Source organism: Erpetoichthys calabaricus, chromosome 2 (assembly GCF_900747795.2).
Source record: "Erpetoichthys calabaricus chromosome 2, fErpCal1.3, whole genome shotgun sequence".
In the NCBI taxonomy this organism is placed as follows: domain Eukaryota; kingdom Metazoa; phylum Chordata; class Cladistia; order Polypteriformes; family Polypteridae; genus Erpetoichthys; species Erpetoichthys calabaricus.
This window is the reverse complement of record NC_041395.2, coordinates 272,267,010-272,286,239: the sequence shown is the minus strand read 5'-3', so window position 1 is coordinate 272,286,239 and position 19,230 is coordinate 272,267,010. Positions and strand designations below refer to the sequence as shown.

Below are 19,230 nucleotides of genomic sequence, written 5' to 3'. Positions count from 1 at the left end.
ACAATTGGTTACTCTTTCAGGTGGGCGTTAGCATATCATAATCTCTTGGAGTTTTCCGCATTCGACTTAAACGACCGACATTAGAAAAAAACGGAAATTACATGGTAAAATCAAGCCCCGACTTATCAACGGGAGAACTTATATGCGAGTATATACAGTACTTTCGGACTACTTCAAACTACTTAATAGTAGATGTGTCATCTCTTACATCTGGTTTGTATTTTACATGCACCAAACATAACAAACATCTAGGTAAAGACCCCAAAAAACAATTTATTCACCATAAATTATATAAATTATAAATAGATTATCCCACGTGAAAGTTTAGCATTTCACTGCAATACTGGAACACAATGAAATAAGCAACACAACTTAATTTTTGTCCTCTTTTAATATCTATGCTGACTTATGTCTACATAGTGAAAAGAAGAAAAAATATATTTGCAAAAAAATTCAGTTATAAAGTTTAGTGATGGCCTTAAACATATTTAAACATATAAAAGTGAGATCTATCAGTAGCTATTAGACACAAAAACTACTGCTGACTGTAACATTCAAACGATTTACTGTAAAAATAATAAAGCCGCAGTTGTTTCTTATTATATCTTATTTAGATTGTTTGTACTGGGACTTAATTATGAAAATGCTGACATTTCCAATGCAAAAAAATTAAAACAGAAATATGTACCAAATAGTTGTTTACTATTTTGTTTATGTTGCTACATAGTACTTTACCTTATAATTAAGCAATTTAACAGCACTGGAAGGCTGCTTTAATACATCTTAAGACATGGAAATTCCTGGTTATTATACACCACACATTTCTCCACAATTACAGTAGAAAAGGGCTCTACAAAATATACTTGTATAGAGGCAAGCTTTGGTACCCCACAACTCTTGACTTTTTATAAAAACAAAAATATACACCTCAGAAAGGGGCATTTTTTTTATTAAAATGAATATCAGGAGCTCCAAATCTAGAATTGATTTATATATATTTTATTTCATGATACCAAGTTTATGATTGCACTGCTTGAAGACTGTAATGCTCTATGGCTTTCATTTTGAAATTAGGCGCTAAAAACTCTACTTCTTAAATGGTTCTGGAATGACAGCTGGCAGGTGATAATCATGTACATAAAAGCCTCTCTCTGCCTACATGTACGCTGCTAATACTAGATTTATGGTAACACCCAGAGGGTATAAGCAGGTTCAACTATCAAGAAAGCAGAAAGACACAATGTGAGTGCTTTGCTGTTGAGGAGAATGCAGCGGGTACCTTAGCACAATTGGCAGCATGCATTGGCAGCATGGTAAACAGCAGCCAGTATGTTGTTTTGGCAAAGACATTGGAGTTTAAACCAAAAGGTTGGAAGTTTAACACTTGTCTTTATAATATTTGCCTACCTTACTATTCATTGTGTGATCTTGAGCAAATCAGTTAACCTGCCTGTGTGCCAACTATAAAAAATAATGCGAAAACAATTACAACATATCCTAAACTTCAGATTCACGCTGCTCTTCTCAATCTACATGCTTCCATTAGGTCAGATTATCTCGGGACATAACGTGAGCTACCACAGCTATGCTGATGACACACAGCTGTATTTATCAATAGCACCTGATGACCCCAAATCTCTTGATTCGCTAACACAATGTCTAACCTGTATCTCAGAATGGATGAATAGTAACTTTCTCAAATTAAATAAAGAAAAAACCGAAATCTTAGTGATTGGCAATAATGGATACAATGAGGCTATTAGAAATAAACTGGATGCATTAGGATTAAAAGTCAAATCGGAGGTAAAAAGCTTAGGGGTAACCGTTGATTGTAATTTGAATTTTAAATCGCATATTAATAAAATCACTAGGACAGCATTTTTTCACCTAAGGAACATAGCAAAAGTTAGACCTCTTATATCATCGAAAGATGCAGAGAAATTAGTTCATGCGTTTGTCTTTAGTCGGCTAGATTACTGTAATGCACTCCTCTCAGGACTACCCAAAAAAGACATCAATCGTTTGCAGTTAGTGCAGAATGCAGCTGCTAGAATCCTTACCAGGAAAAGAAAATCCGAACACATTTCTCCAGTTTTGATGTCACTACACTGGTTACCTGTGTCATTCAGAATTGACTTTAAAATTCTGCTTATGGTTTATAAAGCTTTAAATAATCTCGCCCCGTCTTATATATCGGAATGTCTGACACCTTATATTCCAAATCGCAACCTCAGATCCTCAACTGAGTGTCTCCTTAGAATTCCAAGAGCAAAACTTAAAAGAAGTGGTGAGGCGGCCTTCTGCTGTTATGCACCTAAAATCTGGAATAGCCTGCCAGTAGGAATTCGCCAGGCTAATACAGTGGAGCACTTTAAAAAACTACTGAAAACACATTACTTTAACATGGCCTTCTCATAACTTCACTGTAATTTAATCCTGACACTCTGTATATCCAATTCATTATAATAACTATTCATTCAAAATTTGTACTAACCCCTACTCTCTCTTCTGTTTTCTTTTCCGGTGTCCTATTGGTGGTGGCTTGTGCCACCACCATCTACCCAAAGCACCATGATGTTCCAACAATGATGGATGGATTAAAAGCCAGAAGTCTGTATAACCATCAGCATCAAGTGACTCCGTGAGAACCCTAACTACAAAGAGGACTATTTCATTTATGTTAGGTAGAATGCCCAAAGGGGACTGGGCGGTCTCGTGGCCTGGAACCCCTACAGATTTTATTTTTTTCTCCAGCCTTCTGGAGTTTTTTTTTTTGTTTTTTCTGTCCACCCTGGCCATCGGACCTTACTCCTTTCTATGTTAACTAATGTTGTCTTATTTTAATTTCTTATTTGTCTTTTATTCTTCTTTTCTTCATTATGTAAAGCACTTTGAGCTACTTTTTGTATGAAAATGTGCTATATAAATAAATGTTGTTGTTGTTGTAAAGGTGTTAACCAAATATAATAAACCACAATTGACATTCAAAACAGCAGCACCATCACAAGGCTGTCTACTGGACTTATGTATACAAGGAGAACAGAGGAGTAAGCCCGGTGAGAGTTGATGGGCACAAAAATAGTATTTTACATTTGCCACACAAATTTATCTTACGACAATGAGAGTCTGACCATACCAGAATTTGAAGCTGGTGTACTGCACCACCATGCCACCCTGCGTAATTCTGCAGTAAAGGGAAGCAAATTTTTTGTTATACAGTGGTAATATAAATATTTACTGTTCTTTACCAGTAGCTGCTTGTCTGTTTAGTTTTATGTAGGTGGGTAGGTACATCAATACAATTATAATTATTTCTTATCCTTGTCTTACTTGGCAAAAATGTTAATTTGCACAGTATTAAAAGCAAATTATCTTAAAATGCTGCCAGTTTACTGGTTCCTTTCACAGGACAAACTCAAGAACTATTGATCACATTAACAGACACTAGTCTGATGCATATGTGCTTCATGAAAGAGCAACAAACTACAGAATTTGCATGAGAGCATTTCAGCTAAAAGAGCGGCATATTTCTTTTTGTGTCATATTATAGTTAATGGAACATGTTAAAACATCTAAATCAACACTGTAACCAACTTTTGCTGGTGAGTTAATCGAAGCATTCACAGTTAGAGTTTCTGTATCCATGCCTCTTCAATTAACATGTATTATCAATAATGAGTTACAATATATATTTTAATTTAGATATCTGAAAGTACCAATTTGTAAAAAGTGCAGGGAAAAAAATATCAGACTTGATCAAAGACTGCAAGATAACCACTAATTGTAAATTTTTTAAGAATCTATACTAGAACAAGAAAAAATTATATTTGGCATTTGTGTCTTTATAAAATAACAATCAAGATGTAGAGTAACTTTTTAAAACAGATTTAACATGAATCATTAAAATGATTATAGTGCTTATGCAATTTCAGCAATTCAGCAGGTGAAGTATTAAAAACATTTAACTAACACTAATTTAAATATCAAATTGCAATTACTTTACATTTACTCCTTCATATTTTGAAGAATGCTACTAACTCATAAATGTATCAGAATAATCTTCAGCCTTTATCTTGGATTTACTGTAGGCATAAGTACTGCTCATGTTACCCAGTGATTCTCTATGACCCTGCTTAAGTTCACATTCACGGCCATTTAACACAAACCATGCTCTTCAATCTTATCAGAAAGGAAGAATGCCTCAAACTGGCTTGGAGGGCTGTACCACATATGAAGTGTGACTGTTTCTTTAACCTTTGTTACTGGACCCTGACAAGTCGACATGTACCATAGCATCAGAGGGAGGATGTGATCAGACAGAGGTGACATACCGTCAAACAGCCCATCAGACTCTGCTCAAAAGGTCGCTGGAAGGCCCGAGGATCACCACACCAGTCTAAGAGTTCCGTCGCTGCCGTCTGGAAATTTGCAGGGTTTTGTAAGTGCTTTAAACAAAATCAAAAAGAGGGAGGGAGATCAGAGTCAAAGACATATTTTTGCATGCCAGTCATACAGATTTACTTGAGCTAAAACTACTTACCAGTTATATTTACTAGAAGCAATGTTGCACACAGACAATTTGTCAAATTAAATGTGTAACATACAGTTTTTATATTTATAGCATTTGTTGTGCTTTTGCACATTTTTTCATATATATATTTATAGATATAAATATATTGCTATCTGCTCTCACTACTTTCTACTTTACTACCTAATGAATTTCCCCTTGGGATTAATAAAGTATCTATCTATCTATCTACTTAATAAACAATAGGCTTTTTAACTGAACATACACTAGTGTCACTAACAAGATTAAGCCTGTGACCCTTGTAACTCCTTGATAAACATTATGAGCATTTTATTAGAATTTTAAATTGTAAATATGGTAATCCTTTCATTTTGTTTCAGCTTTTTTGTTAATGCTAGATGTAGATGTACTGTAGTATGGATAAAAATGTTACATTTATTTTATAGGACTGTATTTACAGTATTTTAGTAAATATTTTTATTTGATGGTTTCACAATAATACACATATTTCATTTTATTTATAAAAGATAATAAAAACACCTACTTTCTACAGTTCATATTAATTGCAAAAATACCACGGAAAACACTATCACAGAACATGAAGATTATGTACATATAGCTATTATGCAGGAGCTTAGTGGGGAAAAAAAAGTATTAGAATCAGCTGTTTCTATTAACATGGAATTGGAGATGGATATCAACCCTTCAAAACCTAAACAGGGGTATCCCTACTATAAGGCACCAAACTCTGGGACTGTACCAGGGTTTTGAGTGCTGTGTGGTGTGCCATTGTGACACACCACCCTCATATCATTTTTTGATTTTGAATACATTACACAACTGCATTAATAAAAGTGTACTGTATAAAAATGTCTAACAGAGAAACAGCAAATGCTTAAAAGTCAAATGAATTTTCCTGTTTCATCTGGAGGATGGAGTGGTTAAGTGCCTTGATCAAGGCTATACACTGTGTCAATGACTTATATTTTGATTAAAATCCTACCTAAGAAAACAATAAAACTCTTTGACAAGAATAGGCCATTTAACCTTCTACTTTCAAGGCTTTCTCCTTTACCTATATACATCTTCTGTGTTTCTAGCAGTCGAAACATAACTCGGACTGTTCATCATTAGGCTTGTACTAAATCTCCCTAATTAAGAAGAGAAAAAACAACAGTATTCAACACCACTGAGTATATATTCTTGTGCATTTACTCACACAGAGAAACATAAATTTATTAAAATAAAATATAAAATATATAAAATATAAGTCATCCAATAACAACAGCCTGTCACCAATGGGGGAGATTAATTCATACCTGAAAAAAATAACATGTCTATGCTTAAGAAACAACACACCAATGTTGCAGCATTTTGTTACTGCTTTCAAACAGATGCTAAATATTAAAGATTAAGACATTTCTTTAATTTCTTGTGATGATCATTTTGGTGTCTTCAGTTATTCATAAACTATGTTTCTTAAGAGTCACTACTGTATGAAGAAATACTACTCAATGAAAAAATTGAAGCTCACATCTATAACTGCTATACATTTTTTGGGATTAGAGTAGAACATAATTTTAATCACTTGACAATAGATAAAGAATGAACTAGTTGTTTCGAAAAAAATGTAAAAATTGAAAATGTATTGATCTGACTGGACACAAAATGCCTGTCTGTTCAAATATATCATCTCTGTGCTCAGAATAACATACGCACAGTTGGATATTTAGATACGATTTGAACTACTGTATGCTATCATTTTTACTTGTTTAAAGTTTCTAATGTTTCATTTTATTTATAAAAAAAAACCCTTACAAAAGATTAAGTGGGGCATGAGAGGAACTAATCAGACAACAGTGATAAATGCTGAGAAAATACAGTAGAAAAATTTGTCTGCAATACTTTGTCTGCAATACTATCTGATCAAGTGGTTTCAAAAGAGGTTGCATTCAAAAATAAGCAGCTCTGTCTACAACATTGAATTCTGTGAGGATCAGAAAATAAGATCGTGTTCAACAGCAGATGCACCTGTTGACATTCCCCAGAATGTCACTTAATTCACCTCTTGATCTGGATAATCTACGTAAGACTATCTGAACCTGGAGATAAATAATACAGGTAGACTTAATCCTGTATTGGCTGTCTGCAGAATTACCTTCTGTAGTAAAAAAAAATCTTAGACCTAAACCACCATATCAGGACCTTTAAAATATGTTTAGAATGCTAAATTAAGACTTATAACCAGAGGTTGTGGTGTCTCTTGACACTATTGATTCAGAAAGTGTGTTCTCCATAGCTATGAACATACTGAACATGTATCTTTTTGCAGTTATATCAATCAAATACTTATGCCATATTCCATTGCACTGAACTACAAAAAGCTCTGCTACTCTAATTAATTTATAAAAAAAATTTTTTTTAAATTTTGATAAATAAATTAACAATTAAACAAAAAATCCTTCCACCCCTTTATGAGCACACCTTATCTAGTGCGGAGTCTAAATAAGAATGAACCCTGAATGGAATTCCAGTCACAAACTCACACGGACACATCATACTTATTTCTGCCAATTATATGAATATGCATATCTTTTGAGATGTAGGGAAAACATGGAAAGACTGATTGTATTAATATAAAAATGTTTTTATCTTGGGCGGCACGGTGGCGCAGTGGGTAGCGCTGCTGCCTCACAGTTGGGAGACCTGGGGACCTGAGTTCACTTCCCAGGTCCTCCCTGCGTGGAGTTTGCATGTTCTCCCCGTGTCTGCGTGGGTTTTCTCCGGGCGCTCCGGTTTCCTCTCACAGTCCAAAGACATGTAGGTTAGGTGGATTGGCGGTTCTAAATTGGCCTTAGTGTGTGCTTGGTGTGTGGGTGTGTTTGTGTGTGTCCTGCGGTGGGTTGGCACCCTGCCCGGGATTGGTTCCTGCCCTGTGCCCTGTGTTGGCTGGGATTGGCTCCAGCAGACCCCCGTGACCCTGTGTTCGGATTCAGCGGGTTGGCAAATGGATGGATGGATGGATGGATGTTTTTATCTTTTGTCTTTTAATTCCATTATAAGCGGATTTATTTTTATTGGTTTTCTATTTTGTTTAGGCCTGGTCTCTATTATCTATAATCTAGCATCTTTACATACTGTATGGGTTTTTAGGAGCATGTCATGAGGAAAACAATTTTTGAAGAGAAATTTCTAAAACAGCTATTTTTTATGTTTTATTTAGTTGATATTGGTGCGAAAAAGTTTTTTTTATTCATATAAAGACTTCTTTAAAAAATCTGGAGTGTTATACTCACTACATTTCAGCCATTTGCAGCTCCATTATTACATGAGCAGAATAATAGTTGTTTATTTTTGGGTACATGTGATGGTGTGGGTCGGCTCCACACTATTGGGTGCCACCGGGAGCATCATGAACCCGACACCGTCTATATTCATGACAGAGATGAGCTGAGCAGAAGAGAATACCACACAAAGCAACCTGATGGTGAAAAAATTGCCTGTGTGCTTTTATTAAAAAAAGGTATCCTAAACACACAATGCAAAATTCATAAATAAATAATTCAATTAAAAGAAAGTGTCTATGTGGAGGTTAAAATCAGTCAAATTAATTAATTAAGTAATAATCTATTGTTTTTGTCACTAATATGTCATCTAGACTGAAGCTGATGATGAACTCTTGTCTGTCTAGAGCACCATTTTTTCATAACTACCAGACTGATCATTTTCTTCCTCTCATTTTACATTTTAGTGTCTGATAAGGATTTCTCAGATATTCATATTTAATATTACAAGTCATAGTGAATGACTTGTGCTTTTATTTATCTATAATAATAAAAGGCAAAGCCCTCACTGACTGACTCACTCACTGACTGACTGACTCATCACTAATTCTCCAACTTCCCGTGTAGGTGGAAGGCTGAAATTTGGCAGGCTCATTCCTTACAGCTTACTTACAAAAGTTAGGCAGGTTTCATTTCGAAATTCAAAGCGTAATGGTCATAACTGGAACATATTTTTTGTCCATACACTGTAATGGAGGAGGCGGAGTCACGTATCGCGTCATCACGCCTCCTACGTAATCACGTGAACTAAAAACAAGGAAGACATTTACAGCACGAGTCACACGCGGGAACGAAGGTAAATGACGTTAATTTTTGACTGTCTTTTAATACTGTGTAAGCATACATATTAACACATGTGCAATTAAATGTGTGCATTTACGGGGTGATTTCTCAGGCTTAAAAGCTCACCTTTTATCAAACGCGGGAACAAAGGTAACTGACGTTGTTCACTGTCTCTTAATACTGTGTAACCATACATATTAACACATGTGCAATTAAACGTGTGCATTTACGGGGTGATTTCTCAGGCTTAAAAGCTCGCCTTTTACTAAAAAGGTAAATGCAAAACTATTTTCAATCCGTTTATTGAAACGCTCCCGTTAAGGATTGCAATAACATATTCGCGAGATAAAAGAACGAAGTAGGGGGAAATGGAGGAACAGCCGGAAACAGCGAAGAGCAAAAAATTAATTAAACAATTGAGAACGGAGCGAGTCAAGCATACAAGCATGTTCATAAGGGAAACAAAGCACGGTGTAAAACGTAAGTTTAAATTAAGTTTATAGAAACGCTCCCGCTGCGGATTGCAATAACATATTCGCGAGATAAAACTTTAATGAGAAGACACGAGGTATAGACGAACCACACGCCGTGGCGCAACGTTAAGGGCAACAGTTTCAACCATTGTATGATCTGCTTCTCGCAACTGAAAGACGGCACATGGCGGATGTTAGCCGACTTGCTGACCGCAACGTTAGGGGCTTCAACTATGGCGCTGACGCCACATCTCAGTGCCAACACTTTGCAGACTCTACTTAAAAGACACGCCCTCCTCACTGGACAGTTAAAAAGACCAATCAAACTAACGATGACATCAAGTATTACCCAATCAAAAGTAGGAAAGGAGGCATCTTCATAAAATGCGTGTGGGATGATTTGCATGACACGCTGCTTTAAAAAAAAAATTATAAAAAAAATACGGGATAAATCCCGTCCAGTATTGATTCAAAACGGGACGCGCAATTTCATTCTGAAACGCGGCACGATTCCGTATTTTAAAGGACGGGTGGCAACCCTACAGTGCCAGGTAACCACCCATACAATCACATTGTGATTCAGACTAGGAATGCAATGAATGTAATTACCCCGATCTACATACAAGGCGAAAGTCTTGCAACATTCAAAGATGATGGTTTGGGATAATTAGTACTTATTAAGTACACCATGGCACATAAAAGAGCTTATGAAGCCTTGAATCGAAAAAAGCAAGATCTCAGAGATCGTAAAAAAAAAAAAAGGAGGTAATGTCGTTTTACTCGCTGTACATTTTAGTCAAACATTACCAGTTATTCCACGAGGGAGACCAGCAGATGAACTCAACGCGTGTTTAAAATCCATGCTTCTCCCACGCTCGGTTATATGTCGCGTGTTCTCGGGTAGGTACACCAAAAAATGTATACATTTAAGCATGTAATGGGCAAACAAAAAATGAGGTATACCCGAAGGCACTGCAGTAGTACTCAATGTAACTTTACTTCTTAAATGTTAATGTTTTACTGTTTAATAATTTATACGCTTCTTATATATTGTTCAAATTCTTTTATCAAAATACCAGTGACAGCGCAATGCACGATAACATGGAGTGAATACACCATATGCATCTGCCCACGGCCGCCCTGGTGTGCGCAGATAGGAGTTGATTCTAAAATAAAATAAACATAAAAACAGTAATACAATCATCACCCATAAAGCGGATAGCAGACGTGACGTATTATATGTGTACCAGATTTCAAGTCAATAGGTGAAACGGTTTGCAAGCTACAGGTGATTTAAAATCCTGGACAGACCAACGAAAAGCCACGGTAGAAAATTATAGAAGAAGATTTTACTGTTTAATTATTTATATTTATATGATATGTGCTTCTTATATATTACTTCATATTCTCATATGATAATGATGTTAATGTTGTTTATATTGATTTCTATGTTATTGTAAGTGCATCTATGTGTGTATATGTAGATAGATAGATAGATAGATACCCGATGTATGTATGTATGTATGTATGTGTATATATATATATATATATATATAAAAAATATATATATAAAAAATATATGTGTATATGTATATATAATATATCTGTATATGTGTGTATATGTGTGTGTATATGTGTATATGTATATATATATATGACAGCAACACTCATAACAATGACAACACAATTACATTGACAATCATGTTACGTTATTTTTAAAATGTTTCCTTTACTTTTTCATAACCTCTTTAACACACTGCTTCTCCGCTGCGAAGCGCGGGTATTTTGCTAGTACAGTAATAAACAAGATGATTAATAAATAATTAAACTTATACTAAGGATGTATGAGTCCTTGAACAACTTACAGCAGGAATGGTTCACATTTGGCAAGTACCACTAATACAATATAGAAATGCTCAAATTTATCCAAGGAAACAATAAAATTGACAGATAGGATGAAAAATATGTTGTAAGGTATGGAAAAATATACAAATGTGGTATGGATAAGGAGAGCAAATGTGGTAGAGTCAAGATACAGCCTGTAATGAAGCTGAAGGTAATAAAATTTAAAAAAAAGGTTGAAAATGGTGTAGCATAACTGATAGGTGATGAATTGTGACATGCAGGTTTCACTGTTAGTAATGGGGTGGTATGGGACAGGAAAACAAATATTTGTGAAAGAAATCAAGCCACTCTGGTTGACCTCAATTAAGGAGTATTAAAATCATTAAGAGTAACAGTGTTACAGTTCTTGAACTTGCAATCCAATACTTTACTCCATTGATACTTTGATTTAATCTATTGACACTTCACTCCAGAGATCTATAATAGTCATGAATATGCCATGATATACAGATTTCAAAAAAGAAACATTTCCTTTTTTCCCTCAAATGTTAGTTTCCTACATTTTCCAAAGATATACGTATATGGCACATCTGTTTGCCACAATTCAAGCTTGAATATGTTTTTAATTTTCAAGGGATGGACTGACCGCCAGCCAAGATTTTGTTTCTCATTCCCCAGTCTTCTCAAAATGGGTTATACTATATAAGTTAAAGCAGACACAATGACAGGTTTTAAAAGTTGTTTGGAGAAGATATTGATCCAACTTTACTAAGTAAATAGAATGAATACTCTCCAGTCATTTTTACAGGTGTAATGTTTCATGTTTATATTATATCTGATATCCTTCACCAGTTAAGGATCTTCTTTTTCAAAGCTTAACAACAGGTCATATTTAAAATTTTCACAGTATAAATATCTCCATAAAAGTGACAAAGATCCACAGCCTGAGCGGCAGCAAGGAGTACAAAACAGGTGTCTTCTCTAAATAAAACACTTCATTTGTAAGTAAATATTTGTAATGGTTACAACTACCCAAAAGCAATTTTGTTAATCATGCAGGTAAACTAGCCACTCCAAAATATGGACAAGCAAAAAGTAATACTAATTCAAATACTAACATAAAATTGACTAGGTACAATATAGCATGTTGTGAACAATATGGATATAAAATGTATATGCATGCGTAAAATTCCATGTACAATTCTGTGATCAATAAAAGTTACAATCAAAAAGCAGTTTATTATAATACTGTTATTTTCATATCCTAACACGCATATTTCAACTTTCAACTATCCTACCTCTCCATAGTTACTTTTTCCCCGTCAGTCTCTAAAATAACCATTAAGACCTGCTTTAAATTCACGTCAGACAATTGCGTCTACAGCAAGAATTACACAGTTTCCTCCTTTGTTTATTTATTTTTTTTGTTTGAAAGACAAGAAAAATAAAAACCCATTTCAAGTGAAGACCTAAATTTAACAGTAAAGCCAATGTGCCTTTTAAGAAAAACTTTTTAACTGGTTTTTCAAAGAATGCTATTACAGAAAAGTGTCTTCAGCAGAAGTGATTTTGTCAACTAAAAAAATGTACTGTGGTTATAATAGATTATTTTCATTATATTTTAAATATTTATTTAGGCTGGTTTTATGCAAACCTTATCCTAGTCCCTAAAAACTATTTAGTGAGACTACACGATACAAAGGTTTTAGAGAAGAATATGGTTGTTTCACATCATGCACCTGCAAATAACATCTTCAACAAAATTGCTGGTTTTAAGCTTTAGTGTTTCCTGTTGTGTTTCAGCATGTCACATTTTAGCCCTTAGAGAGATGAACACTGGATTTATGAAAAGGCTCTTGGGTTTCATCACTAGTGGACTTTAGTGTCTGAAAGTTTTCATTTTATTATAATTGGAGGTTAATTCCTACCACTCTCTGTGAACTCTGTTTATTTAAACTTCACATTTCCATACTTTTTTAGCTTCCAGTCTTTGGGTTCAAAGTGAGCTTATACTGTAGTTAAAATATGTATTTATTAACCTAAATGGGGTCCTTTATTATAAATGACAGTACAGTAGCACTCCTTTCACGGGCCAGATTCTTTTGCCAATTACTCATTCAGTTTCAACAGGTATGACATTAAAACAGAGAAATTAATTACTTGTGAAATATTTTTCACTAAAGGTTCGATGTCTAAATTGGTTCTCTTTGATTTACTGCTTTACAGTAATATTGTTGGTCTTCCTTATATTTCAATTATATTTTGTCCCTCATGTAATTTTTTCTCTCATTTCTCAAAACTTTTTTTTAAAATACATAATGATAATTCATAGCTATGAATTAAACGAACTACTTTTTTAACATGAAAAAACAAACAAGATGTTAATAATTATAATTTTAGTAAAGCACACAGTTCTGGTAACAGCGTAGAACATAATGCACATGTTTTACTGCTTTTCCCCAAAAAGGCTTCTTATTGAAGCTACAGAATATGTAAAAATACACTAAACTGGAATCCTCTTGGCAAGAAGATGAGTAAATTTAGGAGTCAGACTAATTTAGCACATTCTAAAGTTCGCACAGTTGCCTACTTTAAGGCATTATTTTACAGAATGAAGTCTTATTTATAGACATATACAGTATTAACTACCTCTTTTTGATCTCAATTCAACACAAGCACCTTACCACAGAGTATGACATTTAGTATCCTCTCAGTGTAAAAATCATGTGGCCTACTGACTCATGTTTATGTCAGTATGGACCAGTGGTTCTTTGACTGTGTTCTAAAGAAAACAACGTAGCTACAGGTTTTTGTTGATGTCATTATGTTCTGACTTTGCCTGCTACGTTGTCTGTTATAACTGTCTGCGGAACCCAGAGTTTCAATTTGTCCAGGAATGCTATTGCTTTCTTCTCATCCATTGTCAGCTGTCCTGTCAACTGTAGCATTAATTGACTTTAACATAAACAAATTATGACAACACAACCATTTAAATTGTGTTAAATGTAATGTTTGTATTAATGTATGTAAAAACTTGAATGGTTTAGGAACTTGCTATTAACATTTTATAACTGTAAATATGTGTAATTGCTCTGAGCGTGTACACAGTGAAGAGTGCTATACAAAAAAAAAAATTTAACTGAATTAAAAACCGAATTGTTACTGCCAACTCATAATTTATCCAGCCTCCTACATTAACCACTGTTATTTATTTGAATCTTGGTAGTCCTAAGAGGGACTCTGTGGTTTTTATTAAAAAAATAAAAAATACATATGTTTTATGCACAGAGATGAAGATATTTTTATAATCTTGCTAGTTAAAATGTTGAGCAGTTTTATATTTTTATGTTTAATTAAGCTATGGATTGCTTGGAAGCACAATGGTGGAAAAAGCTACTTCTCTTTAACATTCATTATTGTATGTAACAGTGTGTGCTCTGCTTTTTGTTAATTGACACTATTGTGGATACAATTAAGGAAGCAAACTCTATAGAAATTAATGAATTGAAAAGAAGAATTTTAAAAATGAGACCCTTGTGTATTAAAAGCTATGAAAAATAGAAATCTTTGTAAATTTCTTAAAAAAATAAATTACACACTACAATGCCTTTCTGGCCGAGGAATGGAAGGGAAAAGGCCACCTAAGTAAACAAGAGTTTTAATTAAAAAGTAAGAATGAGATAATAATTGCAACATTGGTTGGCAATACTGGCAAAGACTATACAGAGGCTGCTTGAACAGATAAATGACTTTGGTTGCTTCATCAATCCATGGTATTGCCATTTTTAATATACAAAAACAAAACTGTTTTTAGGATTAATCATCTTGGAAGTAAAGACAGATACAACTGCCATCTAGCAGTACAGCATCACTGTTCAGAAATCAAGTATACAGACATCAAACAGACAAAATATTAACGCAAGGACATCTTAGTATTTAGTGGACCAAAAGGCATGATAAAAATAAAGACTCCATCAGCCAAGCAATCTGAGTCTGAGATTTGAGATTTTACATGGAACATAAAGAGAATGAATTAACTGAAGGTTATAGACTTACCAGTACTTCTTTGAACAAAAATATTTTTCAGTACATTAATTCTTATGATTGCTGTTCTGAACAATAAGCACCAGCTCCATCTTCTTGAAAATAAAAAGTTCTCATTCGTGACATAAATTAAATACAATTGATTTACAGAATAACCTTACTGACTTTAATGTTTTAATCTTTCCTGATCCAATTTATCATTGCTGTAAATTTATCCATACTAGAAATTTACAAGCAATTTTGAAATGGCCATGCAGCTTGAGAAAAGCTTCTTATCTATTCAGCACAACTCAAAAGATTACAGGGTGTAGAATAAACATATAATTATTTATAAATCTATCATACTACTAATTTCAAAGTGGCAGGGGTGTACCTATCTAGTAAATTCCAAGAGTACTGTAAACAATCAATTGGATTCTGCAGGTTTCAGAATATTATGTTTTGTACATTTTACAAGTACTCATTAAAGACTGATACATTTACACCCCCCCCCCTTAAAGGTAAAAGTTTTAAGAGTTGTTCTGTATAAGGTGGGTGGATACACTAAGCTACAGTAATGCTTTATTCCACTATGAAATCCCTTGAAATACATTTTTATTTTAACATACACTTAAATAAACTGCTGCATTGTATTTAATTATATTTGTGCTCCATAATGATAGTGCTCTTTAATTTGGTTGCCTACCGTCTGTAGTGTATTTTTTCAGACCAATACCAAGACCTCAGAATCGTTCTTTTTTGCCAGAACTAATGACATAAGTAGGGTTTTAAAAAATTACTGCTAAACAAAGTGTAGCTTTAGTACACAACCTCTAACAAAACCTCCACTGTGGAACACTTTATAAAAATTTTGAAAAATGATACAGCTAATTAATAGAGTATGCATCGGTTTTATATTCCAACACTTTTTTATATTCCAACAGTAACCAAGGTGTTACCATTTATTCAATTTAAGGATTGGCTCAATAGTATTCTTGTTCTTCTTCTTTAGCTATCTGCCATTCAGCAGGGGCCTCATGTATAACGCCGTGCGTAGAACTCACACTATAACATGTAAATAACATATAGCACAAAAGCGGGAATGTGCGTATGCACAGAAAAATCGTATGCAACCTTCCACGTTCTTCCGCTACATAAATCCTGATCAGCGTGAAAAGTAACGCACGTGCACGCGCCTTCTGTCCCACCCCAACTCCTCCCAGAACTACACCTCTTTGAATATGCAAATCAATATAAATAGCCTTCTGTGAAAAGACAATGGGAAAAGCATGGGGGAAAATATAAGAATTTCAGCGAATACCAAGTGGAGGCAAAAGAAAAACGTACTATTTGTTGGTTTAAACAGTTATATAAACAACAAAAGAAAGTTGATCGAGTGACAGCGTGTCGGAGAAACTCGAAAGCTCAAGTTCACAAAGTTGCACAATGCCCGAAATAAAAAAGAAGTCACATATCAAAGTCGCCGTGAAAAGGCGAGTCGTAGCCTACCGTCTGAGTGTCATATGAAAGCTTATTAGGGTACAGACAAAAAAAATAGGCACACAGTGGGAAAAAAGCACGAAATGTCAACTTTAATCTCGAAATTTCCACTTTAATCACGTAGTTTATTTTGCCATTAAAGTAGAACATCATAAACTTCATCTTAAAATCGTTTAATTTACTAGTTTCTCAAATCCCATTGTAACTAAAGAAGCACGTTAAATGCTTTGTTCTGTATTTGATCATCTATGTGCTCGAATCACTACCTGCTTCTTAAATGGGCTTTCTCTTTCTCCGACAGGACACATAATCCATTACATTCGTGATATTACAGCTCTCTGAATAATTAAAATACTGAGATGTATATGTGATATCATTTTCATGATGATAGGAATGAAAGCATGTTATTAAACATGGGAACACGGTGGCGCAGTGATTGGTCGTCTCACGCAAGAGACTTGCTGCGCCATGCGCGACCTTCGATGAAATAATTTATTACAGAAGTACTGTCTTTTTCAAACGTACTAACCTCCAATTCATGTCCTTACTTTCTTTTTCCAAATATCCAATCGCCACACAATCAGCTCTGTAATAGACGTGAAGCCATTTGTAAGCTTAGAAAGCCGATTCTTCAAAACCTTTAAGGAACATTGAAATATCTTCATATTACATGTTTAATTATTCTATCCGTCTATCCTTCCAGTGTCGCGTCAGCACCAGCAAGAATACAACGCAATGCAGGAACAATCCCTGAACTAGCTAGCGCTGCGGCACTGTGTCCTCACATGTTTAATTATTAACAATACAGATTATGTAAATGAAGTTAAAGTTTTATCTGTATAATATAATCAACATATTTTGCTGCATTTCATCTTAAAAATGATATCGTCATCATACGCACTTTATAAAGTGGTGCAGGTTGTGCAATATTATAACTGTAGTGCAAGTTTACAGTGGGGTAATTGTACTTATAAGTACAAACAGTTCTACAAGGAGCACTTGATGGACTGATTGAGTGCGTTTATAGTTCTTGGGATGAAACTTTTTCTAAACCGCGAAGTCCGTACAGGAAAGTCATTGAAGCATTTTGCCATGGCTCAGGCAGCGTCTGCTTCATGCTGTATACCGATCATTCTTTTTCCAATCAGCTGCTGCTGTGATTCCCCACTCAGATACAGTGATATAAATACTCCGAGTGGTGCAGTGAGAGTAATACGGAAAAAGATGATCTGCTGTGGCAACCCATAACGGGAGCAGCTGAAAGAAGAAGAAGATGCAAGGAGAGTAACAATGCTAAAGCAGTTATGGTATTTGGAATACTATGGCTATTCCCTGGACCATTATATTGCTGCAGGTTAATTACAATCAGATGCATTACACTAATAAACAATATGCAGTTAGTTTCAGTGTATTTATAAAGGCGCGTCAGGAATGTGGGTCTAAGCAAGAAAGGGTGACCACACAGGAACAGTAGCACTGCTTTGACGCTGGGTGCCGCCAGTCTGCAAAATCGAGCGGAGAAATTGCGTACGCCAAGGTATGAGGTACCGTGGAAATGTGCGTGGCTTTACGCCAAGTTTAAGTTTTATACATCGCGATTTGAGCGTGGAAACGTTCATACGCAACATTTCTGTGCATACGCACCGTTTATACATGAGGCCCCAGGTCTTTCTGTCGGCAGTTCCTCCATTTTGTTTACCGCAACACTTTTCACTTCTTGCTATAATTTACCATCTTTCAGATTTTAAAACATATCCTTCCTTTGTTTTCCTCTTCACTTATTTTCCTCCCTGTTTACGCAGCAGCACTATTTACTGCAATCAATTCCTCTTAGTACATGTCCCATCCTGTTTTGCTCCTTCTGTAATTATAATTAAAATTTTGTACTTTATAGAATTTGTAGCATATTTTGTTCTGTGGCTTTAAACTCAAAATTGCCTGATTTAGAGCACAGCAAAATCATCCAAGGAAGTATGGGTAAAATATTGGCAGAATGCAAAATACACTGAATAACATTAAGTTCAAATCCTCTACAACGCAAGCTCACAGGTATTAAATTATATAAAAGGGAAACTACTTACGGGGCTTCAGTTAAATACCCGACACCCCACTCATCCAATATAAATGTGTGTGTTTTTTTTTTAACATATCCCAGCGTTACTCTGCACAAGGCAGGAATCAGCCATGAACAAGGTGCTAATTCACCAGAAAACAAACTCTTGCTGACATCCATATTTATGAAAACCGGCCAATTCAGAGTTACCAATCAATCTAACTTGCATATTCTTGGGATGTAAATGGAAAACAAGAGTACTCAAGGGAAATTCCACTCAAACCTAGAGATAACACCCAAAACAAACAGCAGGAAGTGCTCAGGCCTAGATTCAAACTCAATTTCCTGGAACTATGAAGTATCACACTACATCTCCAATCCATTTTTATTTTATACAAGTCCTTCATCTACATTAGGTAAATACATATAACAAATCAATTTAGTTAAGAGCTGTTTTAATGTTGACATTGTGTTATAGTGTTTCTGGAAAAGTCCTCAATGCACAATGTTCTGAAAGGTGTGAGACACTCATGCAAGCAATCTGCAATGATAATATGATCTGTTCTAATAGATGAACAACACACTTTTTGGGTAGGTCAGGCTGCTGATGGGGACAGTGTTTTCGCAGTACTTTTTGACACAGAGTAGGATGCAGCATCATATATCATGAGATCTAATGAT

The 19,230-nt window shown here is 34.9% G+C and overlaps 1 protein-coding gene across 4 annotated transcripts in view; it reads right to left on the bottom strand.

The window, feature by feature from the left end:
* Window positions 1-19,230, bottom strand: part of zmiz1a (zinc finger, MIZ-type containing 1a) — a 295,579-nt gene that overhangs the window by 103,896 nt on the left and 172,453 nt on the right. For all 4 annotated transcript variants that reach the window (XM_051923788.1, XM_051923787.1, XM_051923789.1 and 1 more), the window contains one exon: window positions 4,332-4,445. In XM_051923788.1, coding sequence (XP_051779748.1) covers window positions 4,332-4,445 — 114 coding nt within the window. The remainder of the gene's footprint in view (window positions 1-4,331; window positions 4,446-19,230) is intronic.